This window comes from Leptosomus discolor, chromosome 24, assembly GCF_034619465.1.
Source record: "Leptosomus discolor isolate bLepDis1 chromosome 24, bLepDis1.hap2, whole genome shotgun sequence".
Classification (NCBI taxonomy): Eukaryota; Metazoa; Chordata; class Aves; order Leptosomiformes; family Leptosomidae; genus Leptosomus; species Leptosomus discolor.
In genome coordinates this window covers 8,169,565-8,194,272 of record NC_141414.1, presented here as the reverse complement: position 1 = coordinate 8,194,272, position 24,708 = coordinate 8,169,565, and the positions used below count along the sequence as shown (strand labels likewise).

The 24,708-nt window shown below is 67.8% G+C and overlaps 3 protein-coding genes across 7 annotated transcripts in view; 2 read left to right on the top strand and 1 right to left on the bottom strand.

Annotated features, from left to right (window-relative positions):
- Positions 1-9,147, top strand: part of STK11 (serine/threonine kinase 11) — a 42,965-nt gene extending 33,818 nt beyond the window's left edge. The window contains exons 9-10 of one of the 2 annotated variants that reach the window (XM_086477424.1): positions 7,208-7,442; positions 8,874-9,147. In XM_086477424.1, coding sequence (XP_086333550.1) covers positions 7,208-7,416 — 209 coding nt within the window. In that variant the 3' untranslated portion in view covers positions 7,417-7,442; positions 8,874-9,147. Of the gene's footprint in view, positions 1-7,207; positions 7,443-8,873 lie in introns of those variants that run through there. The other variant, XM_086477425.1, reaches the window with a different exon arrangement.
- A 1,902-nt stretch (positions 9,148-11,049) lies between these two features.
- On the bottom strand, positions 11,050-15,556 carry CBARP (CACN subunit beta associated regulatory protein). 3 transcript variants are annotated; one of them, XM_086477658.1, is made up of 9 exons: positions 15,509-15,556; positions 14,734-14,879; positions 14,552-14,613; positions 14,033-14,198; positions 13,782-13,956; positions 13,409-13,573; positions 12,857-13,097; positions 12,563-12,746; positions 11,050-12,235 (listed from the first exon to the last, which is right to left on the bottom strand). In XM_086477658.1, exons 1-9 carry the CDS (start codon positions 15,554-15,556, stop codon positions 11,050-11,052), a joined length of 2,373 nt encoding a protein of 790 aa, XP_086333784.1. The 3 variants fall into 3 exon arrangements, with proteins under 3 accessions (XP_086333784.1, XP_086333786.1, XP_086333785.1); XM_086477660.1 differs by having other exon boundaries at positions 12,857-13,064; positions 13,421-13,573; XM_086477659.1 differs by having other exon boundaries at positions 12,857-13,064; positions 13,421-13,573; positions 14,734-14,898; positions 15,510-15,556.
- Positions 15,557-18,886: 3,330 nt separating this feature from the next.
- Positions 18,887-22,441, top strand: ATP5F1D (ATP synthase F1 subunit delta). Of its 2 annotated transcripts, XM_086477542.1 has the most exons (6): positions 18,887-19,021; positions 20,077-20,230; positions 20,797-20,885; positions 21,329-21,456; positions 22,014-22,057; positions 22,305-22,441. In XM_086477542.1, the coding sequence occupies exons 1-4, from the start codon at positions 18,887-18,889 to the stop codon at positions 21,449-21,451; spliced, it is 501 nt and encodes a 166-aa protein (XP_086333668.1). In that variant the 3' UTR covers positions 21,452-21,456; positions 22,014-22,057; positions 22,305-22,441. The 2 variants fall into 2 exon arrangements, with proteins under 2 accessions (XP_086333668.1, XP_086333667.1); XM_086477541.1 differs by lacking the exon at positions 22,014-22,057.
- The last annotated feature ends 2,267 nt before the right edge of the window (positions 22,442-24,708 follow it).

Sequence of the window (24,708 nt, the reverse complement as noted above, 5' to 3'; positions counted from 1 at the left end):
TGCCTGGGTCCTCGCTGCCTGCATCAACAGAACACGAGTTTCTAGGTTTATTGCTCCAGTTTAATTGTTTTGGAGGGAAGGTTTCAGGTACTGGGCGTAGGGACACGGATTTACTTTACCACAGTGTGATTGGAGGTACCCGTGACTGGGATAAGGAAAGCCTTAGTTTCTGTAGCTCAGGACTAACCAAACTGCTTTAGTTTTTCCTCAATGATGGCCTGGTGGGCTGCTGTGGCCCTGAGTAACAGCAAGGTCTGGTTTTACCCAATCTTGCACCTGAAGACCTTGCTTTTCTCTCGGTTTCCTGGTTAGGTGGAAATGGCCTTTTTGAAGCACTATCATGGAAGAATGAAGTGTCCGGCCTTGAGTTGTAATAAGCCTCAAGTTGTACCCAACGCTCAGCATTTCTTTGGGCGACAACTTGAAACAAGCTCGGGGGCCCAGACACCGCCTTCCAAGGGGAGAAGGGGAGAGGCTGCTTTGAGCCCAGCTCGCGAAGCCAGCGCCTCGCTCCGCGCCGTGGGGCACCCTTGGGTGACAGTCCCCACGGGGTGGCTGTTCGGATGTTCAGCCAAACGGATGTGTAGGTGGGTCGGAGGTGGAGCCTGCCAAGATGAAGGGAGTCTCATCAAAGTGAAATAGAGCTATTTCCAAGTGCTGATTCACTGGTGGCAGTCGGGTAATTTATAACCTTTTCTAATAGGGCTGATGTCCCAGTGCCAGCTGGGTGACCTGCAGAGCTCTCTCCTTTGCTCCCTCCTTACATCCTGCAGACTTTTGTGCTAGAATCTGAGCAGGGCCAGGACTTGCCTCGCAGCTTAGCAGAGGCTGTTTGAGAGGATGGATCCTCTTAAAAACACGATAGACTCGCTGAAGCACGTACTTGATTGCTGGGGCCTTGCTCGGCACAGGAGCAGGAGGGAGGACTGGCCGGGGGCGGTCCCTGTGGTCAGGGGTAGCTGCTCTCCTCTGCAGGAGCTCTCGCTGGGAACAGCCCGTGCCCAAGTGCCCGAGACGTAATCCTGCCCCAGTGTTGGGGCTGGAAGCCCCGTCACGGACAGGGGGGCTGAGCGCAGTGGTGAGGCTGCCAGGCTTGAAAATCCATAACCAGCATCTCTTGCATCCCGCTCAAATGTTATATTTTCCTCGGGGAGCTGCCTTCCCGAGGCAGGAGGAAGGTGTGGCTGCTCTGTGTGTGCCGTGACCCCCCCTGGAGGTCCAGCCTCCCAAGGGGGTAGCCTCTGTGAGAGTGGGTCTGTTGCTCTTGGTACTTGACTATCACCCAGCCAACCCCAGAGCCCACGGGACAGCCTGTTACTGCTTTTTTGGCGTCGGGCAGGAGAATGAGCATGTGCATGTCTTACCAGTGCTCTGTTGTGTCCCTGCGCGCTCCCAGCTGCCGAGAAGGAAGCTGAGGCAGGGCTGAGAGGACAGAGCGGAGCTCTGGGCAGTCGTGACGAGCTGTTCGGGGAGGAAGCTGTGCTCCCGTCAGCCCTGGGTGCGGAAGATGAGCATGAAGCTTAGCGTAGGCCCCGAAGCCATTGCCCTCTTGGGCTTCCCATTGTCTGAGCTGATGGCAGAGGCTGGAGAGCGCAGGATCATCTCCTTTCCTCCAGCTTCGTCGGGATCCTACCTATCTCCAGGACAGTTGTATTCTTTCCAAAGCAGGCCACTTTGCTCTGCAAGGCAGTTGTTCTTTAGGCTTTGGCTTTGTATTTTTAAGCCAAGTAGCCGTATGGGTTCAGCGTGCTGCGAAGACGGTCCGTGACCCCTTTCAGAGGAGGCTACTGGGCTTGTGAAACCCCCCGTTCCTGCAGACCTGCCCCACGAGTGGGTTTGCGCAGAAGATCCGTTCCTGTCTGGTTTTGCTCCAGTTAAAATGTTTGGTTTCCCTTCAGCTTTCCCGGTGGTGATCAGCCTCCGTTGCTGCCCGCGCTCCAGCGTGATCCAACAGCGGGAGCTTCGGCAGGCTCCCGCGTCAGGGGGTGGCTGTGTGTCCGGCAGGCCCAGGACGGAGCTGGCTGGCCCGGCTGCTGCCGAGGGTCGCTGGCCTGCGGCACGGCGGCCGGGCACTGCCTGTTGCTGTCTGCGTTTGGGAACCCGCCCTGCCCTGCCCTGCCCTTCCTCCGAGCAGCAGCCCCGGAGCCTGCCAGCTCCTCCACTCGGATGGGTGCGGGTTGGTGCTGAGCCCTCCGCACCGGCGGTGAAGGGTTGTGCCCGCGCCTCGTGCTGGCCGCCTCTCGGTGTCCGCTGCCGGATGGGCCGGCGGAGCTGGGGGTGCCCCCCGCACAGGCCGGTGACTCTGATAGTGGGAGATCATCTCCAGAGCGGTGATAGCAGCTGTGGTATGCTCCTAATGCAAACAGCGGTATTTAAACCCAAATAAGAGCTGTCACATCAGATGACAAGCAAATTACTGGAAGATTTTTTTCTTAAAGTTCTTGTATGTGATTTGCGCTGTTTCAGAGAGATGAGACCTAAAGGTGAATGGTGGCCCCCCAGCCCAGCCCTTGTTCCAGTTAGCCAGGGTGGCGGGGCTGGAGACATGAGTTTGGCTTAACTGGTGAGTGGTGCTGGGGTTTAACCCTTCTGATGCTTAACTGCTTGGGTGGATATAGTGAAAGGAAGCGTTGGTTCCAGCCAGCCTGAGCGTTCTCTTCCCCCACCCGGTGTTGATGGTTTCGTAGCGGTTGGTGACTGAGCTGGATGTGTCCGTGGGGGGCAGGTTCGTTGGGGGCCACAAGCCCAGCGGTCCCAGATGTGGGCTGGAGCTCGGGAAGGCCCCGGGGAAGCATCCGGAGCAGCAGGAGGGTTTCTCTGCGCTGGATGTTCTCGTGCTGCTCCTGAGCAGCCGTTGCTGTCAGGCAGGGCCCTGGCTTAGGTGGGCAGTTGAGTCTGAACCCGTGCGGCTCTGCCACCCTTGATTTGGGACTGTATTTGAGCACAGAACAAATCCTTCTGCTCAGACAAATCAGCTCTGGCTTGGCTCGCCCTGGAAAGGCCGGCAAGCCCAGGCCCGCCTGCCCCCAGGCCCGGCAGGAACAGGTTTGATTTGGGCTTCAGCACCGAACGGCTGAGAACTGCCCCGCTGCGGTGGGTCGTTTCTCTACCCCACGGCTTCTGTGGACAGCTTGACCTCTGTCGCAGCCTGACCTGGACTTGCAGAGACCCCTTGAAATAACAAACCCGGAAAGGGGTGGGAGGGCTGGTGGGAGGGACGTGAAGGTGCAGTTCACAGGTTCGGCGTTTGCGGTGGGCAGAAAGCCCCTCGCCACCAGCGCAACGCTCCAACAAGCTCCGGGGAGGCGTGGGGTGAGGAGGGAGCCTGGCGTGGGCACAGGGCGCTCCGGGGGGCTTGCGTGGCGCTTGCGAAGGCGGGGGGGCAGCTTGCGTAGAGGAGAAAGGTTCAGCGTGTCTGACCCAGGTGTTCCTGCCGGATCCCTTGGAACTTGCTCAGCTCCACGCGAGGGCTACAGGTCTGACAGCGATGCCATATTAAAATAAAAACTTAAAAAAAACTGGTAAATGACTGATCGGTTCAGCTGCGGTTCTGCTGGGCAGCGAGAGCAGGAGTGCGAGTGACTCATAGGTGGGAGTGGGTGTTGGATTTGGGAGGGGAAAAGAGGGAACCTCGTTAAGTCTTGCCTTCTTCAGAGGAAGAAGGGGCTTTGAGAACGTGCTTGTGTTTTTAAAGGGTTATTTAAAGATTTATGCGGCTCTGTAGAGAGCTTTAAACGTTCCATGCCCCTGGTTCAATGGGTGTTAAACAGCTCATCCGAGGGAAGTGCCGCGGAGAGGAGGACGGTGGCATTGAGCGTGTGACGGAGCGTCCCCTCCAGGAGCGGCTGCCGCCTGGTTTGGAGAGAGGCAGCGTGGGGAGAGCTGGCCTGAGCTCCTGTTGTGCCTGGGCTCTGCTGTTCGCTGCCCTGCCGTTAACCCCTGCCCCCGCGCAGCCCGGTCCTCCCGTGGGGGCGAACGGCTGCACCGCGCGGTTCTGGTGCGGCTTCGTCCCGCTCCCTTAGCGTTCCCTCTGAGGCTGAACGCAGCCGGGACTGGAGGCTCCGGGTGAAGCCTGGCGCTTGGAAAGGTGCGTTTCTGGCCGCAGATCCTGCGTGCGTGCGTGTGGCTGACAAACAGCAATTCAAAAGCTCTTCACGGCTTTGTTGTGAAGCCTCTTTTGTGCCTGAATGAGCTGGATGGAGCCATTAAGAAATGCGAGAGGTGGCAAGGACGGACGCGCGCGTTCCCCCTGCCTCGCTCAGCCCTCCTTTTATTTATTTTATTTTTAGCCCCGTTCAGCCGGTAACGGCAAGGTGGGCTGGAGCTGTTCGCGCAGACACAGCACTGGGTCACTGGCTTCCGCGTGGGCAGACAGTTGCCAAGACTTCATCCCATGTTGCATTTTTATTTTCATTAATTTGAACGTCAGCAACTGTCATTGGCGAAGGAGGTAAAATTAGCTTGCGATTCACCCTCCCTCCTCGGTATCCATAATAGACTCCCAGGACTGTGCTTTTGAAGCAGGCTGGGAGGGGGAGGAGGGAAGAGTCACACGAAAGACAAATGAACTGTTTGGATATTTTATTTTTTTTTTTCCCCTCCCCAGTCAGAAATGTTAATTGACTTGGCCTGAGTTCAGCTGAGGGAGGGGGAGGATCAGCCTTCAGCCTCTCTCCGATGGGGTTATCCGAGGCTCTGCAGACGTGCAGTTGGGACGTCAGGAGAAGAGGAGAAGCCCTGAACCCGGGGTGGGGGGTACAGCCGGGCTGCAGCCTGCCCCACGGCGGGCTGCTCCGCTCCGAGCCGCCGGGGAGAGCCCCGTCCCTGGAGGAGCTCTGGGGCCGGCGTGTCCCCCTCTTGTGGAGGGGTCTTGGCGCTCGGGCACCTCAGCCTGGCTGTCACCCCCTGTGAAGGGGCCGGGAGCTGGAAGCCGATCGGATCGAGAGCAGGTCCCTACGTGCGCCCCTGGGTGCGGCTTCGCCTTCGTGCTCCCGAGCCTCTCGCCTGGCCGCTCGCTTTCAGAAGGTGTCGGAGGCGATGCCGGAGCTCCGGGGCAGCCCCTCCGGGGGGGGGAGCTGGGCGAGGAGGTGCTCGGGAGGGGCCAGGCTGGACCAGCCCCCCCCCCCCGGGGAGCACCGTGGGTGTCACCAGCTCCGGCAGCGACAGGTTTGGGCGCACGAAGCCAGCGGCCCCCCGTGTCCGTGCTTGGCTTTGCCGGGGCAAGGCAGGAGCGCTCGGGTGAGGGGCAGCAAGTCGGTAACCGGGAGCCGTGTCAGGGCTTGGGGGAGCCGTCGGGGAGGGGCGCAAGGGGCAGCTCCCCAGCAGGGCTGTGGGCGAAGCAGTCGCGCTCGTAACCCCGAATCGCCTGCGCCAGCAGGGTCCGTCCTGCCCAGCTCTGGCGTGCCGGAGCGGCCAAACCACGGCGCCGGGAGGGTGCTCCCGAGCTCTTCGCAAGCCGGGAGCGCAGCTGCCTGGCTCGAAGAACCTCCTGCTTTGATCTAGAGATCAATCAGGAGGGTGACTTCTCCAGGTAATCCCTGCCCCAGCCCAGCTCTGCAGCTACGCCTGCTTTTCGGGGGAGAAATCCGCTCCCCTGTGAGCACCCCGCGCCAGGCTGTGGAAGCGTTGGGTCTGCTGCCTGATTTCCAGGGGTGCGTTTTTGCTCCAACCTGCTGGGTGTTGCCCCCCAGAGCCCGCTCTCTGCGCTGGTGAGGCTTTACCCCAGCCAGGCCCCGCCAGGCAGAGGGGCCGTGGGCTGGGCTGGGGCTGGGCTCCTGCTTCGGGTCTCTGCGAGCGTTCGGCGAGGCTGCTCCCCCTCCCCGGCGAGGGGCTGAAGGGGGCTTTGGCCAAGGTGACCTCCATGTCCCCTTGCAGCTCTTGGTTCCCGAGTGACTCTTCACCCGCCGTGTGTAGCTGCCAGGCTCCTGGCAGAGCCCTGCGGGCGTGGAGGGCGGGAGCGGAGCGGATGGGCCCCACGTAGCCCCCCTGCCCCAGCGGTGCCCGGCAAGGATGCGGAGGGGAGCGCAGGGGTCTGAGGTGGATCCCCACTGATCTTCTCCGGGGGAGAAGCGGCTCTCCCACCACCCCCATCCCTGCGTGCGTCCCCCTCCTCCCCGAGCTCAGCGGCGATGGGGTGATGGCTGGCGCGGGTACGGGGAGATGACGTGCCGTTCGGCCTTGGCGGAGAAAGGATTGAGCATCCTTTAAAGAAAATTATACATAATCGTCTTACAGCCTTCACTTCCACTCAAACCTCTGAGTCATAACTGAAGGGCCCTGGAGCGTGACGTTCCTGCTGGAAGGAAATTGCCGCGGCTGGATCCGGTGGGGGGGAGCCGGGGACCTGACGAATCCTCTCCTCAGCCCTGCGTCCAACCGGGGGATGCGCCGCCTTACCGGGGAGCGCGCTGGGGTGGCTGCGGTGGTGTCCCCTCCTGCTCCGGGCCGGGGATGCGCCGGGGGACCCCTCATCCCTCCCTGGGTGAAGGATGTGACCCGAGCCCCGGGCAGGTGCCTCTGGAAAGGGCTCTTGGCCTGCTCTGCTGAGTCACCCGAGCTGGCCGGGAGAGGAGGGGAGAGGGGCTGGTTTGAAGCCGTTCTCCCATCTGGGTGTCCCTGCAGGGGACGGTGACATTCCTGAGCTGCTGCATCGCTGCCCCCGCGGGCAGTGCCCCCAGCCCCTGCCAGACGTGGCCGCGCTGCGGAAGCAGATGGCGTTCGCTCTACGCACACACCAACCCCCCGGGTACGCGGGGGGGCTGGGGCTGGGACCTGCACCCTCCTCCGGAGAAGGGAGGAGGAAGAGCAGTGATGTCCTCCCCTGCTCCCCAGCCAGGGCCTGGGCTGCTGCCTGGGCGTTCAGGGTGGGCCCACCGGGGAGGAGGGGACACGCTGCTCTCCAGGTCCGGACCGGCCGTGCCCGCGGTTCTCACCCGCTGCCTCGGGCTTTTGTTTCTCGTAGGTGCTGGGGACCAGCAGCTGCTGTATGCTGGAGAAATGGGGGTAAAACCAGTCCTTGGTGGGAGTGGGGAGGGAGACACATCTTGGGCTTCCCCCCTCCTGCATCCCCCGTTTTGGCTGCCTCTCCCGCAGTCCTCGAAGGCGCAGGAACGGGCTCCGATGCCGACGGGCAGGGTCGCTCTCCGGCCGAGTTGACGCTCCGGGGCTGCTGCCGTGCCTCTGCCTCACCGCCTCCCTTCCCTTGCAGGACAGGTGCCTGAGGAGGAGGCAGGGCAGAACGGGCAGAGCCGCGGCAAAGGGCTGCCCAAGGCCGTGTGCATGAACGGGACGGAGCCGGGGCAGCTGAGCACCAAATCGAAGGCGGAGCGGCGAGCCAGCGCCTCGTCCAACCCCTCCCGCAAGGCCTGCTCCGCCAGCAGCAAGATCCGCAAGCTCTCCACCTGCAAGCAGCAGTGAGGCAGGAGCCCCCGCGCTCTGCACAGGTACGGGGGCAGCCCGGGTGACCACCCAGGGAATTGGGGACACACACACACACACACACACGACATCTGGGCCCGCCCCACCCGTGGGCAGCAGGAGGGGGCTGGGAAGGGTGTGCTGTAGTCGCAGGTGCGGAGCGGGGAGAGGTCTGGGCCCTGAGCTTCCCTCTGCAGCTGCCCCTGGCAGCCAGAGCCTGGATCCCTGGTGGGGTTGGGGGGGTGCAGAGCGCAGTGGGGACCCCCCTGTGCTCTGCTCTGCTGCCTGCCTGGCTCTGCTCTACCCGCTCCTTGCCAGGCGAGAGCTGCTGTCCCACTCCTCTCTCCCCTGCGGGGCTGCAGCCAGGCTGCGTCGTGACAGCCCCTTTCCCTGGCACCGGGGTCCCCCCCCACTTTCTCCCCTGCTCCCCTCCCAACTTGGGGGAGCCCAAAGCCTCCGACGGGTGGAGGAGGAGCTGGGATGCTGAGCAGCGGGATGTTCCCAGAGGCGTCCCCCAGGGGACCCCCTGCCCTGCCATCCGCAAGCCCCTTCCTCTCCTCGGGGAAGCTGAGCATCCCCCCTGCTTCCCCCTCCTCCTTCCGGCTCTTTCCTCCCCGCTCCGCAGCCCCGGCCCCTTCTTCCCACCCCTCATTCATAAGTGAGCCAGCAGTGACTCATGCTCGGTGCTCATCCACCCCCGGCCTCACGCTCCTGCTCGTCACCGGTGGGGCTGAGGCTCTGTTATCTGTTTGGATCACGACCAGCTTTGTGGTGTGAAAAAAGCCAGAAATAAAAGCCTGTTCCTCCCCCTGCAGCTGTCAGGCCCAGCGCTCAGCCCCGGTGGCAGCTTTCATCTTTAATTCATGGCTGGGAGTGAGTCACCTGCGCGGGGAGTCACTGCAGCGGCGAGCAAAGGCCTTGGGTCTGGGGCTCCGCGAGGATCTGGGGCTCCTCTCGCCCCTTCCCGCTGGGGCGCCCAGCCTGGGGGCTCCGGGCAGCTGCCCAGCGGTTTTGGGAAGGGGAAGGAAGGGCCGGGGGGGCTGCCCCAGCCTGCTGCGGCCCCTGCCTCCGCTCCCGGCTCTCCTACATGCAGCGCAGGGACGGCCGGGTTGGGAATCGCCCGCTCTTGGGTTGCCCCCCGTTTGGTCAGCGCCTTCCGACCCTCGAAAGAGGGAAAAGCTCTCCCTTCCCTCCCCTCCCCTCCCCTTCCCCTCCCCTTGGCATCAGTGCGGGTCCTCGGCTGTCTTTTCCCCTCGGGTCGTTTCTTCCCGGGGTTACCCGGACGCCGTGCCAGCTCCCGCAGCCCTCCCGGCTCGGAGCGGGGACCCCAGCCCCACTGCCGGGGGGGCAGGAGCAGGGTCCGACCTCCCCGTGGTCTCCTCGGGGCCGGGAGGGGAGCGGGGGGGCTACCCCCCGCTCTGGCCCCAACCCCCTCCTCTCTCTTCTCCCGCCAACAGCGTCCCGGGGCCCGGGCCAGCCTGCGCCCCCCGTCCTCGCCCCCTCTCTGCCTCTCTCCGGGGAGCCCCGCCAAGAAACCAGAGGAACCAACCGAGGCAGCCGCCCCCCACCGCCCCGGCGGCCCCCGCTCCGCCCGGCGCCGGGAACCGGGAGCTGCTGGGGGCCAGACCCCGTGTACCACCGGGGAGGACGAAATCGGCGGCTGCGAAGATGCTGCCCCTCCTCCCCCTCACTCTTTGCCAATCGAGACACTGATTCTGTTTTTAATTTCGCGACGGGAAGGGGGGGGGGGTGAGCGGGGCCGGGGGGCGGTGGGACCCGCGCCCCTCTGCCTGCCGGGCCCGGCCGGGCCCCCCTGGCTGTGTAGAAGTCGTGCAAAGCCATTGCCGTGCACTTTATGTTTTAGACTACTGTTATATATTATATATTTTCCTCTTTTTTTTTTTTTTTTTGTTTTGTTTATATTTGCAGTATATTTAGAGATTCCTACACATCGTGATGTGTTAAAATAAACCAGATGAGGAAAAAAAAACAGGTATTAAGACAAAGCAAAACTCTATTAAACCTGCATGCTGTAAAAGGGCTCGGAAAAGGGAACGGGTGCGTCCGTCGTCTTTTTTCTTTTCCTTTTTTTTTTTTTTTTTTTTTTTTTTTAAAGAAAAGAAAATAAAGTGAAAACAGCGAGGTGGGTTTCATGTCCTTCCTCCTGCAGCAGGGGGGCTGGGGGGAGGGGGCTGGGTCTCGCCCAGCCGCTCTTCCTGGGGGCTGCGCTCCTTTTGGAGGGGCGCAGGGCTCCCCCCCCGGGGGGGGGGCGATGGGGGGCAGGAGCAGCTCCCGGCAGGGGAGGACGCGGTCCCGGGGGTGGAAGGTAAGAAACAAGCTCAGAGAAATCAGTTGGTTGGGTTTTGCTTGGTTTTTTTTTCTTTTTCCTCCTTTGTTTATAGACTTAAAAACGCGGAGCTGCAGATAGTGCTTTGGGCAGGGGCTTGGCGGGGGAAGGAGCGACCCGGGCTCTTTGCTCGCATGCAATGGGGGGGCGGTGGAGGGGCTCGGGGCCCCCGGCTGAGCCCTGCCTGCCCCCGCCTGCCCCGCTGCTCCCAGGTAACACAGCTGGGGCTTTGGGTTTTTCTCCTTTTTTTTTTTTTTTTTCATCCATCCTTTAAAACACAAATAAAAACCCCATAAAAAGCTTAAACACACCCCACACCCCACACCCCCCCGAGGAGCAGCAGCGTCCGCCCTGTAAAAACCAATAAATAACCTCCGAACGCCTCCCGGGGAGGGCGGGGGGGGGCAGAGGCCCCGGGGGTCACCCACGGCACATGCTGGCCCGACCCCACGCTCTGCCCTCGCCCAGGCAGAGGGGACGGACTGGGGGGCAGGCGACAGGCAGCCCCCACCCCTACGGGGGGTATTTATAGGGGGGGCCCAGGGCTGGTGCTGCCTCCCCAGCCCTCAGGATGGGGCTGCAGGTCCCCCGGGGGGGGGCACACGAGCCCCTCGAGCATCCCCCTGCCCCAGCCCGGCAGCCCCAGGGCCCGCCCCCCCCCAGCTTCCAGTTGGGATCCCAGGACCCTGCAGAACTGGGGGGGTTGTGGGCTTGAGGAGACGACTCCCCCCTCCCCAAATAACCGCCCCCCCTGCCAGGGCAGCGCTGCAGCATCTCCCAGCCCAGCCAGGGGGACGCCCAGCTCCGGCCCCTTCCTCACAAGGACGTTCCCCGGGGGGCCGGGGGCTTTATTGCTTGTAGAGAACCGGAGAGCGAGGGGGGAGCGCAGCTGCTACACCGCTCTGCCGGGAGGTAAGGGGGGGCCGCAGCCGGGCTCGGGGGTCTGCGAGCGAAGTCCCTCGTCGCTGACCTCCCGGCCAACGCTCTGCTCCGCCGCTGCGCCCCGACCCCCCCCCGGGCACCCCCCACCCGGGGCCTCCGCCGCTGCCTGGCACCTCGCTCCCGGGAGCGAGGGGGCTCGGCCACCCCACTCTACCGGACCCCCGCTGTTGGGGGGGGGACACACAGGGGGTACAACCAGGGGACGCCACGTGCCCTCCTGGCCTTCCCGTGCTGGGGCCACCCTTCCTGCGGCGCCCCAGGCACCGGGCTGGTCCCTGTGCCGGCAGCAGGAGGGGATGGAGCCCCGAACCCCTGTGCCGGGGTCTCTCCCCCTCCCGCTGGGCCTAGACAGGGCTGTGGTCCGGGGGGGCGTCGCTGGCCGCCACGACCACCGGGCGCTCGGTGCTTTCTCCGGCTTTCCTCAAGTGCCCGTAGAGCCGCTCCTCGAGGCCGCCGGTGATCTTGTCCATCAGCTCCAAGCCGGAGCCCAACCCCAGGCACCTCCCGGGGCCGGGGCAGTCGTCGTCCCCGGGGGGCTCGGAGCCAGCCTTGGGCTCGGGGCCCACCTCTCCGGGCTCCTCCACGATCACCTGGATCTCCGGGTCGGGCAGCGCCGGGGCAGAGGGGACCCCATCGGCCGCCTCCGCCGCCTCCTCGTCGCCGGCGCTGACGATGCGGGGCAGGGGGCTGTGGAAGCGGGCGTCCAGGGGGTAGTTGGCGCTGTCCCCGCGGCGCAGGGGCGTGCGGTGCCGCTCCAGCGCGGGGTAGCGCACGCCGGGGTCGCTGTACTGCTTGGCGTGCTGCCACTGCTTGCGGAGGTGGGTGCGGGAGCGGTGCTTCCCCCGCAGCGGCGACTCGTCGAACTGGGGGTCGTGGCGCACGAAGGCGTTGAACAGGGCGTCCGTCTTCTCGTCGATGCTGTAGTCCCGACGGGGCAACGCGTCCCGCCCCGGGAACATCTGCCCGTACGGGGACCAGGCCAGGGGGCTGTGGGGACAGGGGGGCCCCCCACCCGCTGCGCCCTGGGCCGTACTCCCCTCCTCCTCCTCCTCCTCCTCCTCTTCTTCCTCTTCCTCCTCCTCCTCCGGCTCCCGGCCCTCGAAGCTCTCGAAGATGGTACCTTTCCGCCCCGCGCTGGTGAAGCAAATGCGCTTCTCGGAGGCCGTCTGGTCCTTGGGGGGCCCCTCCTCACCCCCCCGGCTGGGCGCCTCGATGGAGGCGTAGCCGCTGTCCATCTGCAGCAGCTTGCGTGTGCCGGGCTCCGACTCCTCCGGCTTCGGCCGACCCCAGAGCTTCTCCTCGGGGCCTTCGGCCTCGTCCAGGGAGGAGGAGGGGCAGGGGGCCATGCCGCCGGAGGAGGAGATGCTGTCCCCGCCGTCACTGCGCACCGAGTCCTGGTCGTTGCTCCGCTCGGAGGAGGCGTACAGCTCCAGCGAGGCGCGCAGGCTCCAGATGTCGTGGTAGGCGCTGGGCTGCTCCGGGACACCGGCCTCGCTGGGGCTGCCCGCACCCCCCTCGCCCGGCTCTAGCCTGCGGGCACCACCCCGGTGTCACGGCTGGGACGGGGACGCACCCAGCCGGCAGCAGGCAGGGGAAGAGCCAGCCCGGCCCCCCCCAGGCTTCGCAGCGGTGCTGTGGTGCCACGCGGTCCCCCATGCTGTCCCCACTGCCCTGCCCGTGCCCCGGTCCCCCCTCCCCATCACCAGATCCCCCCAGACCCCTCAGCCCAGACCCTGCCGCCCCACCAAAGCCGCACGAAGGTGGGAGCCCCCCATGCAAGGGGCAGCGCAGGGTCCCTCGGTGTCTTCCCGGTGCCCGGCTCGCCCGTCCCCATCCCCTCTATCTACTGAAAAATACCTGCCGAGAGAGGGTGGGGGGCTGGCGGGGGAGGGCAGGAAGGGGCCGCCCGCGGGGTGGAAGGCCACGTCGTCCGTGTGGGCGATGTACTGGATGATGTCGGTCTGGTGAGGGTCCCGGTCCTCCTGGTCCATGCTCTCGCTGGCCGCCCGCTGACGCTGGAACTGCCGCCGCTTGGGCGACCCTGGGGGGGCGCAGGGCAGGGCTGGGGGGACAATCCCGGCACAGCACGGCGAGCCCCCCTGCCCGGCACGTCCCTGGGCCCCCCGCTGCCCCCCGCGCGGCGGCTCCCACCTCTGGTGTCCAGGCTGGACGCCCGCTGGGTGCTCTCCAGCTTCCACTTCTTGATCTTGAAGTAGGGGCTGGCCCCGTCCAGGCTGGCGTGGCGGCGCAGGCGGGTGAAGAACTGCAGCACCGTGCCCTGCGCGGGGGCCGGGGGGGGCTCCCCGGGGCCAGCGCTGCCCACCCCAGCCGCCTTCCCGCTCCTGGGTGCTGCTGCGAACTGGGGGCACGGTGGGGGAGGCGTGAGTGCCCGCTCAGCTCCACGCACGGCCCCCCCAGCCCCAGCTCGGCTCCTTTGTCCTGCTCCCGCCATGCTCGGCTGCAGCAGATGCACAAATGTCCCCCCGGGGCAGGGGACAGGGGTGGGGGGGAGGCAGAGCCTGTTTCTAGCTGGATGCCCACATCTCTCCCCAGAGCCCTGGCGTGGAGCAGTGGGGGTAGGCAGCCCCCCCGGGGCACGGGGCCAGTCCTGTACTGGGAGATCGGGCAGGGACAGGACCCCTGAGGCTGCGCAGGCTGCCAAGGCTGGAGAGCCCCTTCCCCTGCCCGGTGCCAGCCCCCCACCCCGGCACTCACCGAGGGGCCCTCCCCGGAGTCGGAGGAGGCGGACGGGCTGGCCTCGGTGAAGCTGGTGTCCACGGTGGAGTTGTAGGTGTCCCCGGGCAGGGCCGAGCTGGGGCACACGGCGTGGCTGGGGAGCGCCGGCTGGGGCAGGGCCCCCGCGGGGGGCTGCAAGGCAGAGCGCGGTCAGGGGGCTTCGCACAAGGGGAGGGCATCGGGAGGGGACCCCCGGGACCCCCTGTCCCCTCATCCAGCAATGCCCTGCGGCTCCCACCCCAGGTCCAGCGGTGCCTCTTTGGGGTGCTGCAGGATGCCTGGACCCCTGTCACCCCGTGTCCCACCGGTTCCCCGTCCCCCCGGGGTGCTGGGGGCTCACCTGGAAGATGGCGAGGCCGGGCTTGGGCGGCGGCAGGCGGGGGGTCATGGCCAGGCTGTTCTCGCTGGACTCGCACTCGTGGATGGTGACGATCTTGAGGGCGGGGGGCGGGAGGTGCAGGTGGGTCAGGCGGGCGTTCTTCAGGTGGTGGAAGTCCCCCTCCGTCAGTGTGTACCTGCGGGACACGCCGGGTGAGGAGAGGCAGCCCCGGCCCCCCCCAGGCACCCTCCGCCCCCAGCTCAGAGCTTCACCTCCTCCCCTTCTCCTGGGTCTTCTTGCCCTGGTCGAAGAGCGCGGCCTCGTTGAAGGAGACGCGGCGGGCGGTGGAGGAGCTGGATGACAAGAACCGCTCGCTCTCCACATCCCGGTAGCTGGACGACGACAGGCAGTCGGGATCCTCAACTTTGATGGTGATATCTGTGGAGAAGGGGGTCAGCAACCAGGGTCCCCCCCCTGCCATGGTGCATGCCCGCTCCCCCAGCTGAGGCCTGGCAAACTTGCTGCACCCGGGGCCTTGATGCCAGCCCGGCGGTCCCCGCTCCCAGCTCGCACAGCCAGGGCACCACTGGGGTGGGTGAGGGAGGGTGCAGGGGGTGGGTGGCCATCCCTGCCCCAGGGCTGGGGGCTGCACCCAGGAAAGGGGAGGGCCCAGGAGCTGCTTTAACCACCCCGGGGAGAGCTGGGGGTGCTGCTGGCAGCGCAGCTGGTGCTACTGGTGGGCGATTGCTGGCAGGTCGCTGCAGCACCCCCGGCCACACCGTGGCACTCACCCTGGGCTGGCTGCGAGTCGTCCAGGTAGGTGGTGTTGGTTTTCTCGGGGTCATCGCTGGCTCTGGGGGGGCGGGGGGGAGAGGAGGGTCAGCGGTGCCCCACCTCGGCACCCCCAGCCCCCTTGGCGGTGCCGCACACCCCGGGGACAGAGGCATCACCCGTCCCCGCAGCCCGAGCCCACCTGGAGTGCCGGCGCTCGGCCTCGCAGCACCGGCGGCAGATGATCAGGATGCCGGAGAGCAGGACCAGGGTGCCCCCGATGAAGATGGAGAGCAGGGCGAGGAGCAGCACGTAGCCATCCTGGGGGGACACCTCGCCGGGCACCGCCTGCACAGGGTGGCAGGGGCTGAGCAGGGATGGGGGGGGGACACACACGACACATCCCCCAAGCCCCAAACGCTGCCTCCCTGGGTGCTGGGGCAGCCCCCTCCCGCACCGAAGCCGACGCTGCTCCCCAGGGAGGCCGCCTCTCCCCCGCCGCCCCCGGGCCTGCTGCCGGCTCCGGGGACCTGCCTTCACCAAGGCAACCGCACTGGGGGGGGGCAGAGCCGCCGGCGGCCCCCGCACCGGGACCCTGGCCCTGCCTCAGCGTGGGGGTCGCACCCCCCCGGCCAGCAGCCCCGGCAGTGGGAGAGGGGCTGAGCCGGCAGCAGCACCCAAGCCCCCTGGGACCTCCAGCACCCAGAGCATCTCAGCTGGGGGGAGGGGGGGGGGGGGGAAGCTGCACAGGGCACAGAGAGATGTCACCCACCCCCAGGACTGGGGGAGCAGCGGGGGTGACAGCAGGGCTGGGTGGCTGCTGCCGGGCACAGACCCCAGCCCCACGGCACCCACATCTCCCGGGCTCTGCCCCACGCCGGGACGCGCATCGCCCCCCTCCCCCGGGACCCCGAGTGGGGCAGCGCGGGTAGGGGCGGGCAGGAGCAGGCAGGGACGGGCAGGGCGGCCCCGCTCACCGTGGTGCTCTCCGTCGCGTTGTCCCAGGGTGTCGGGTCATCGCTCATGGTCCGTCCCGGCCCGAGCGCGTCCTGGGGCGGGGGGAGACAGAGGGAGGCACCGGGCCGGGGCGGCGGGGCCGGGCCGGGGGCGGTGGCGGCGGCTCCTGCCCGGCCCCGGGCCCTGCCCGGCACCGCGGTGCGGAGCTGCCGGGAAGAACCGGGAGGGAGGGACCGGGATGGAGAGATGGAGGGAGGGACCGGGATGAAGGGATGGAGGGAGGGTGTGGTCAGGAGGGAGGATGGAGGATGGAGGATGGAGGATGGAGGAGGGAGGGAGGGAGGGGCGGAGGGTGTGGTCAAGAGGGAGGGAAGGTGGCTCCGGAGGGACGGATGGAGGGATGCAGGGATGGAGAGACGGAGGGATGCAGAACCGCTGCCCCTCCCCGGGGAGCCCCCTCGCCCCTAGCCGGGCACAGCCCCTGGGGTGGGATGGGGCACAGACCCCGTCCCTGCGCCCCGGGAGCAGCCGGAGGAGAAGCCACGCTGCCCACGCCGGGCCGGGAGCCGGAGCTCCCCCGCGGTGGCCGGTCCTGGTGGCCAGAGCTGGCCCAGGGGGTCCTGACCCTGCCCCAGGGCCCTACCGGGGATGGCTCGTAGGGGAGGAGGGGACACCGTCCCCAGCGGGCCCCGGGGCCACAACGCAGCCCCCAGCCCCCGCTGCCGGAGGGGACGGGGCTGCCGGGGGTCCGGGCTGCCCGGCCCCTGCCCGCGGGAGCTCCGGGGGGGCAGACGGCCGCCCCACACCTCGTGTGAACGGAGCTGGCGTGGGTGTCGCGGGAGCGCGACGGGTGACGCTTCTGAGTCAGCCCGACAGCAGCTCCGTCACCAGACTGTCCCCACGCAGGAGGGGACGAGGCCACCGCTGGGCCCACGGGTGACATAGAAGGGCCACGCTCCTGTGGAGCAAAAGCCACCGGGGCCGGGGACCAGACGCCCCCCCCCACGGCACAGACCCGGCTGAGACACCCCCCCCGCCGGCCCCAGGAGGGGTCTTCCCAGGGGGCTGCCGAGCTCCAGCTCCGGCTGCGGGTCCGTATGTCCCCGTCCGTGTGTCCCCAGCTGCTGGAGGGGGCTGGGGCTGAGCTGGGGTGGTCGGTGCCGGTGCCGGTGGAGCGGGCAGGGGTGGGCGTTGCGCCGGCCGGGGCGCTTGGAAATCTCTCAAAATCAGGTCAGCGAAAAACGTGAATGGAGCCCGCGGGCGGGTGGGAAAAGCCGCTTGCGGGGACAGCGCAGGGGGTGGCCGTGACACGGCTGGCAGCGAGAGGGGCTGGGGGCTGCCCTGCCACGGTTCGGGGTACAAACCCCTCGGGGGGGATATCAGGGTGCTGGGGACCACCCGGGGTGGAGACCCCACCACACACACACCTGCACCCACCCTCGGGCAGCTCTGGGCTGCTGGGGCGAGCGGGGCAGCGCGGGGGGGGAGGGGGGGGACGACCCCCAGGGGCAGGAGAAGGGGATCCCTCCTCTGTCCCCTCAGCTGTGCCGGGGAGACCCCAGGCCTGGCAGTGGGGGACCCCGTGGGAGCTGGCGAGGGGCTGCGGCTCCAGGCGGGACGGGTGGCCCACGGGTGGGGTCTCCCGCGGGGCACCCGAGGTGGGGGGCCGGGGGGAGCGGGAAGAATGTCCCTCCTGTTCCCCATCATGGAGGAATCCCGTCTCCATGGCGACCCGGCGGGAACAGGACGGCCATTGTCTGGAGGAGGGGGCCGGTCCCCGGGTTGTGTCCCCCCCTCCCCGGGTGGGGACACGGGGCCGCCGCCGGTGCCCAGGGCGGGGGGCTCGGGGCCGAGAGACCCCGGTGACACGTGGGGGCGGGGGCGACTGGGGCGGGTCCGCGCCCCACGCGTGTGTGTGTGTCCCGCGGGGGGGGTGGGACACCTGCCCTGCTCCCCCCGGCCCCAGCTCGGCGGTGAGGGACGCGGGCAGGGATGCGGGAGGTGGGCAGGGATGCGGGCAGGGCTGTGGGGCGGGGATGCAGGCGGGGATGCAGGCAGGGATGCAGGCAGGGATGCAGGAACCCCCAGGACTCCACTCGCGGTGGGGCGCGATGGGCTTCCCTCGGCCGGGCCGGCTCGGGCTGTCGCGATAGGGGCTGTCGCGAGGCGGCGGGACCAGACACTCACCTACAAGCGGGACCGGGACTCCATCGCCGCCGCTGCGCTCGGTGCGGCCCCGGGATTTATGAATGAACCGGAGCCGCCCCCGCGCGGCGCGGGCGTCACGTGGGGACAGGGGCTGCCCCGAGCCCTGCCTGCACCGGCCCTGCCTGCACCGGCCCTGCCTGACCCACAGCTCCCTGCCTGATTCACAGCCCTGCCTGACCCACAGATCCCTGCCTGACCCACAGATCCCTGCCTGCACCGGCCCTGCCTGACCCACGGCTCCCTGCCTGACCCATGGCTCCCTGCCTGCACCGGCCCTGCCTGACCCACAGCTCCCTGCCTGATTCACAGCCCTGCCTGACCCACAGCTCCCTGCCTGCACCGGTCCTGCCTGACCCACGGCTCCCTGCCTGCATCAGACCTGCCTGACCCATGGCTCCCTGCCTGCACCAGACCTGCCTGGCCCACAGCCCTGCTTGACCCACAGCTCCCTGCCTGATTCACAGCCCTGCCTGACCCACAGCTCCCTGCCTGCACCAGTCCTGCCTGACCCACAGCTCCCTGCCTGACCCACAGCTCCCTGCCTGCACCGGTCCTGCCTGACCCATGGCTCCCTGTCTGCACCAGACCTGCCTGACCCACAGCCCTGCTTGACCCACAGCTCCCTGCCTGCCCCACAGCTCCCTGCCTGACCCACAGCTAACTGCCTGACCCACAGCTCCCTGCCTGATTCACAGCCCTGCCTGACCCACAGCTCCCTGCCTGCACCGGTCCTGCCTGACCCACGGCTCCCTGCCTTCATCAGACCTGCCTGACCCATGGCTCCCTGCCTGCACCAGACCTGCCTGGCCCACAGCCCTGCTTGACCCACAGCTCCCTGCCTGATTCACAGCCCTGCCTGACCCACAGCTCCCTGCCTGACCCACAGCTCCCTGCCTGCACCGGTCCTGCCTGCCCCGCCAGCGCACACACACCCCCCCCCGCCCCGCCCCAGGTGCCCCCGGGACTCGCAGGCTGCTCCCCCCCGCGGCGGGACGAATCCCCCGAGCCGGGGCAGCGCCCCCACCCCCAACCCCGCCGCTGGAACTACAACTCCCATGCGCCCCCGCAGTCCCCGCCACCAATCGTCACTTCCTGCCGCCGCCCCGCGGGGCACGCCGGGATCTGTAGTCCCGCCCCCTCCCGCCCCGCCCCGCGCCGCCCGTTCGCCCTTGCCGCCCCGTCCCGCCGCCATGTTCCGCGCCCGCCGCCTCCTCCTCCGCCTCGCCGCCCGCCCGGCGCTGCCGCCGCCCCCCCGCGCCCGCGGCTATGCCGAGCCCGCCGCCGGCCCGGCCGCCATGGCCTTCACCTTCGCCTCGCCCACGCAGGTAGGCCGCGGGCCCGGCCCCGGCCCGCCGACCCACCGGGGCCTCCTCGGGCGCCACCGCTTCGCCGGGGGCGGCCGGTGACCGCTGCGGTCCCCGGGGCGAGGCCTGCGCTGCCGCCCCCGCGGGGCTCTCTGTGCCCGGGGCTGGGGAGCGGGCCCGGGGGGGGGGGGGGCGGGGAGCGGCGGGGTTGGGGCCGGCTGCCGGGGCCTGGGTGGGAGCGAGCGGGGCCGGGGCTGGCGGGGGCGCGCTGCGATCGCTGCGGCTCCTGCCGAGCTGTCAGCGGCTCCGCCGGGCCCGACCTTGGCCCTGCCCTCGGCCGCCGCCGCCGAGCCCGCTCCCCGCCCGCTGCAGCTCTGCCGGAGCCCGCGGGGCGACGTCGTTGCTCTTCCAGCCCCGGCCCTTCTGCTGGAGCCGCCGCGGCTGCTGGGGCCCTGCCCTGCCGCCAGCTCTGTGTCCATGTGTCCCCCCCGTCCCCGGGGAACCGCTCCCGGGTGTGGGGCACGGCCCCCGCCTGCCCACCCGAAACGCCCGGGGGCAGCTGGGCTCGCCGCTGTCCCGGGACAGGGCGCTGGGGACGGGGCTGCGGGGTCGCAGGGCGGGATTTGGGGCTGCCTGGGCAGAGCCGTGGGGGACGCTCGCACGGGGGCTGCACCGCTGGCTCCCGCCGGAGCGGTGGCGGTTGGCGTCGAGGTCTCCCTCCGCTCTTTCTCGGGCTTCTCCCAGCTCTGCCCTTCGCCTCTCGCCCACTCCCGGCTTCGTGCCTCTCGGTGCTGCCTCCTCGCCACGACCACCACCCCTCTCGGGAGGCTCGGAGCGCTTTCCCACTCCGTTTGCCAGGACTCCCTGGCCCCACTCCCCCCCCCCCCCCCGCGAAGGTTCAGGCTGTCCTGGTCCCACCTTGCTGCGTGCCAGCAGCAGGGCTGCTCCCCCGGGGGGTGGGAGCAGGCTGCCCACCCCATCCCTCGGCTCCCCCAACCCTGGAGAGCCGCCTCTCTCCTTCCCCTCCGTTCCTGGGGATGCAGCCTGTTCCCGTCTGCTCTGCTCTCCCCATCCAGGTGTTTTACAACGGCGCCAACGTGAAGCAGGTGGACGTGCCCACGCTGACCGGCTCCTTCGGGATCCTGGCCTCCCACGTCCCCACCCTGCAGGTCCTCAAACCGGGAGTCGTGACGGTCTACGCCGAGGACGGCACGGCCACCAAGTACTTCGGTAGGTAGTGCAGGTGGAGCTGGGGAGGAGGGGAAGCGTGCGTGGGGGGGGAGCTGTTCCAGGGATGCTCTGCCAGTCAAGGTGCGCCCTGGTGCACTTCCAGGGATTTCTGCTTTCCCAGCCTCCCTGGGGCTGCCGGACCCTTCCAGGGATCTGCCCTGGAAGATGGGGCTTGATGTGAGGTCGGGTTTTCTTGGTTCTGCTCAGACGCTCTGGGAGCATCCTCTGCTGCAGCTTTGCTTTTCACAGAGTCACGGAGTGGTTTTGGGTTGGGAAGGACCTTAAAGATCATCTCGTTCCACCCCCCCTGCCACGGGCAGCGGCACCTTCCGCTAGGTCAGGCTGCTCAAAGCCCCGTCCAGCCTGGCCTTGGTAGGACACGAGTCCCTGCGGGACTTGGGAAGCATTACGGGAGGGTGTCACGGCTTTATTTTGGCAAAGGGGTGGCGGAGGTGCCGGGGACGAGCTTGCCAGCGCTGCCCTGTGTGTGCGGGCCCCCGCACGAGGCCCGTCTGGCAGCCCTGCCTGCGCCGCCTGACTCGGCCCCCGCTGTCGTGCCTTCGCAGTGAGCAGCGGCTCCGTCACGGTGCACGCCGACTCCACGGTGCAGGTGCTGGCGGAGGAGGCGGTGACGATGGACATGCTGGATCTGGCCGTGAGTACCTGCTCCTCCCTCCTCGAAGCGGGCGTTCGCTCCCTGCGCTGCTCCGGCGGGGTGGTTGTCTCGGGAGCTTCCTGTGGCTGCGGGAAGGTGCCCAGACCACGGGCCCTGCCTTCGCCCCAGCTTCCCCATCGCCCACTGACGGGGATCAGAGCTCCTCCTGGGTGAGCTCTGCGCAGGCTGTGGGGAGAGGGAGCCTCCGCCGTCCTTAACCCTTCCCCAGGCCACTTCCCTCCCCCCGGACAGACACTGATCCTGCCCTTCCCCTCGCCGTCTCCAGCGCCGCGTTTTCCCAGCAGGGCCTGTTGATAAGGTGCCTGTTGTCCCTACAGTGGAGGGCGGCGGGGGGGAGAGAGGGGCGACGCAGGGGCTGTAGGACGAGTCCCCTGTCCTGCGGTGGTCCCTTGATGACACGTTCCTCGTGCTCTCGCGTTCAGACTGCAAAATCAAACCTGGAGAAGGCTGTTTCAGAGGTGGCTGCGGCAGCTGATGAAGCAGCTAAAGCAGAAGCTCAGATTAAAGTAGAAGCTAATGAAGCCCTTGTAAAAGCCCTGGAGTGATCGAGGTGAGTGTCCCCTCTGTCCTGGCTGAGGTTTCCAGGCCTGCTCTGGAGACGAGTCCCTGCTCCGTGCCGCCCGTAGGGAGCTGCCTCGCAGCAGCCAGGCCCGCTGGGCGGCGCGGGGCTGAGCCGGGCTTTGAGCCTGGCTTTTGGGGGGCTGGGACACGAGGGCTGTCCCTTTCCGTGGTCGGCCATCCGCTTGGGGGGGCTCGGGGGGCCCTGCCCGGAGCCGCTAGATGGCAGCAGGGCTCGGTGTCGTGCCGTGCCACAGTGCCCAGCCTGGTGCTGGGACAGGCTGGGGGTCCGTGGTCACTGGTGGGGCCTCGCTGCTGCCTCCAGGTCCCTGGTGGGCCAGGCCACGGCAGCGGGCAGCTCGGGAGCGGGCCGGCTGCCCGGGGCCCCGCGGGGAGAGCGAGCGTGGCCTCTGCTCCGTGTTCACTCCCCCTGGGAACAAACAGCTTCTGTCTTGGGGGAGGCAGGGCCGGGCTGCTCGCCCCGCGGCCGCTTTCCCCTCTCCCCTGCTAACGCTCTGCCTCATCCCGCTTCTTCCCACGTGCTGGCAGCGGGGAGGCTGACTCTGCGGCAGCGGGTGCGCTCTGCCTGGCAGGTGAGTCACCCGGAGCCTCGCCGGTGGCCTCTGCCTGGGGCCGGTAGGGCGGCAGCTCCCCCGCTGCCTCCCTGACCTCTGGTCCCGGCGCTCTTTGGCCCGTGGGGTCAGGGCTGAGCGAGCCGGCGGCTCTTGTTTACTTGCCGCGGTCGAACAGCCGGAGCCAGGGCCAAGCCCTCGGGTCGGAATCCGCCGCGGTGCCGAGCCCACCCCGCGTTACAGCCGGCTCCGCTTCTGTGTGTTGCAGGAATCCCGCCGTCGGTGTAGAGAAACCCCAGACTGTCCTACTTGTCCTGGCTTCCCCGATGGTACAGATGGTGCGGGACGAATGGAGGCGGAGAAAACGCTCTGATCAATTAAAAGGAAATGTAATCCCGTCTCGAAGCGTGTCCCCTTCTTCCGAGGCAGCGAACTGCAGCTTGTGCTGCGCCGGTGGCTGCGTGCCCGGGGGCAGGCTCCTGCCCCCACACCGGGGTCTGCCGGCATGCGGTTGCTTGGGGAAGGTGAACCTCCAGCCCTGCCCTGGGGTTCGGCTGGGGATTCCCGTGGGAGATTCACCGACGGGAGGCTTATCAGGCAGGTTTTATAACCCCCTCCCTGTGCTGTCAGCCACCTCCACCTCCAATAATCCACCAGGACAGCGGGATTACGGCAGCGCGGGAGGAGGCATCCACGGGGCAGCGAGGTCTGTGCCAGGGGCTGCCTGTCCTGACTCCCCCGCCCCATCCCACACCACCTCGTGCTCCGGCTCCGCTGCCGCAGGAGTTGATGTCGGCCGGGCTGTTTCTTCACCGTGCTCCTTGCAGCTGGACGGCAGCTGCCTGGGCTTCGGCCCCTTCCCCGGCTGCTGCGTCTGCACCGAGCGTGTGGCGCGCAGAGCAGGGGAAATCTCCTCCTGCTCCTTGGAGACAGGCTGGGTGCGGAGGGGGAAGCAGATGCCGTACGTGGTGGGAGTCTTTCCTGAATCCGTGTGCGGTGGCGGGGGGGTGGGCGGCTGGCGGTGTTGCTCTGCTGAAGTTGCCGCTTGCCTGGGGGCTCGCTGGCCAGCAGCCCCGTCCGAGGAGGCTGCCCCGGGCTCCCCGGAGGCGTTGGGGTGTCTGCAGCGAGCTCGCCGGGCCCCACGTGCCTCGAGAAACGGCAGCGCCGCTGGGAGGGAGCGGGTTCGAGCGAGGGGCTGGTTCTGCCTGTGCCAGACGCCCGAGGAGGCGCGTCTTGCCAGCGGCACCATCTGCCGCCAGGCTCCTCGCTCGCTGCCGGCCTCCCCACGCCTCCCCAGGGGGATCTCGGGTTCCCTCTGCGGCACAACCCCCCCCCAGCGCGGGCTCGCCGGCCGGGGGAGGCCGAGGCGGCCGCTGGCCCCTGGGCGCACTGGGCTGCCGTCCCTCTGCCTTGCTCAAATCCCCTTTTCCCCGCAGCCTCCCAGCCCGGGAAGGCGGGTTGGCTTCCCCGTGTGGGCAGCTGCTCCGGCAAAGGGCAGTGGGCAGCAGGTCCGGCCTCCTGCCGGCCCTCCCCGCGGGCGGCGAGCTCGGCTCCCCGCAGCTCCGCAGCCGGAGCGGAGCACGGCTATTTTCGGTGCTGCCACCCAGGATGTAATCTTGGCTGCCTCCTCTTCTCACCGCCACCTCCTCCCCCTCCTCTCGCTCGCTCCGTCTTTCCCCCCCTTCACAAGTGATCAAAAATAGTGCCTGTGGTGTTAAATTTCTCACTCTGTAGCTTATTAAAAGCCTCTGAGTGCCTGACGCTGAGCCTATTTGAAGCTCAGCCGACTTCCCAGTTTCTGAGCTGCTCCAGTGCCTTTTCCTTCCCTTCCCTTCTTTCCCCCCCCCCCTTTTTTTTTTTTTTAAAGGTCATACGTTGCACCGTGCATGAGCAAAGCCTCAAAGTCAGAGCGAGTGCTAATTAAAACGTCTCGGGAATAACTGGGGACGGACGGCTTCGCTCCCTCATCCGCTCCCTCTTGCTCTCCTCTGTCCCCGGTTTCTATTTGCGGCGTGCCTGCGCCTCTCGACACACGCAGCCGCTCTCCTTCTGACGGAAGGTGGCTGGGTTTTGGTTTTTTTCATCTAATGGAAGAGCGTTGGCGAGGCCGGGAAGCTGGGGAAACGGCCAGCTGCTATTTTTAGGATGGGAAAAAAGTGTCTCCGTCAGCGTCCTCTCACCAGCTCTTCCCACTGCCTCCTGCCAGGGCCGGGGGGGGGGACAGGGGGGGCCAGGAGGGACCCGGCCCTGCCCCCTCGCAGGGTGCCCTTGGCCGGGCTCTCTGTGGCGTGACGCCTGCTGGGACTTGTAGTCTGCGGTTGGGGGGAGCAGCGAGGGCACCTCCGGCTCACCCCGCGTCCCGGGTGGCCGAGGGACCCTGGGGACGGCCGTGCCCCCGCTGTGCTGCGGGGGGCAGCTCTCCCCTGGGCGGGGGCTCTCCTGGCCTCGGAGTGTGGGCACAGGGCCGGTGCCTGAGCCCGGCTCCGCTCTTTGCCAGTGCCAGGCAGGGCCTGCCCGCACCCTGGCCGGTGGCACCGCAGCCCCGCTTGCCCTGCCCCACGCTCTGGGGGTGCAGGGCGATGAGTGGGGCCTCCCCCTCGCAGCCCACCCCGGTCCCTGCAGGGTCCCCCCAGCTGTGGCCTCGGCTCTGAGCCCCCCGCTTGCCCCTGGCC

Coding starts and splice junctions, on each gene's coding strand:
- CBARP (XM_086477658.1), bottom strand. CDS start 15,556: ATGAGCGATGACCCGACACCCTGGGACAACGCGACGGAGAGCACCACG. Junction 14,880..15,508: donor ACGCGACGGAGAGCACCACG/GTGAGCGGGGCC, acceptor CACCCTGTGCAG/GCGGTGCCCGGCGAGGTGTC. Junction 14,199..14,551: donor CGACTCGCAGCCAGCCCAGG/GTGAGTGCCACG, acceptor CCTTCTCCACAG/ATATCACCATCAAAGTTGAG.
- ATP5F1D (XM_086477541.1), top strand. CDS start 18,887: ATGTTCCGCGCCCGCCGCCTCCTCCTCCGCCTCGCCGCCCGCCCGGCG. Junction 19,022..20,076: donor CCTTCGCCTCGCCCACGCAG/GTAGGCCGCGGG, acceptor CTCCCCATCCAG/GTGTTTTACAACGGCGCCAA. Junction 20,886..21,328: donor TGGACATGCTGGATCTGGCC/GTGAGTACCTGC, acceptor TCTCGCGTTCAG/ACTGCAAAATCAAACCTGGA.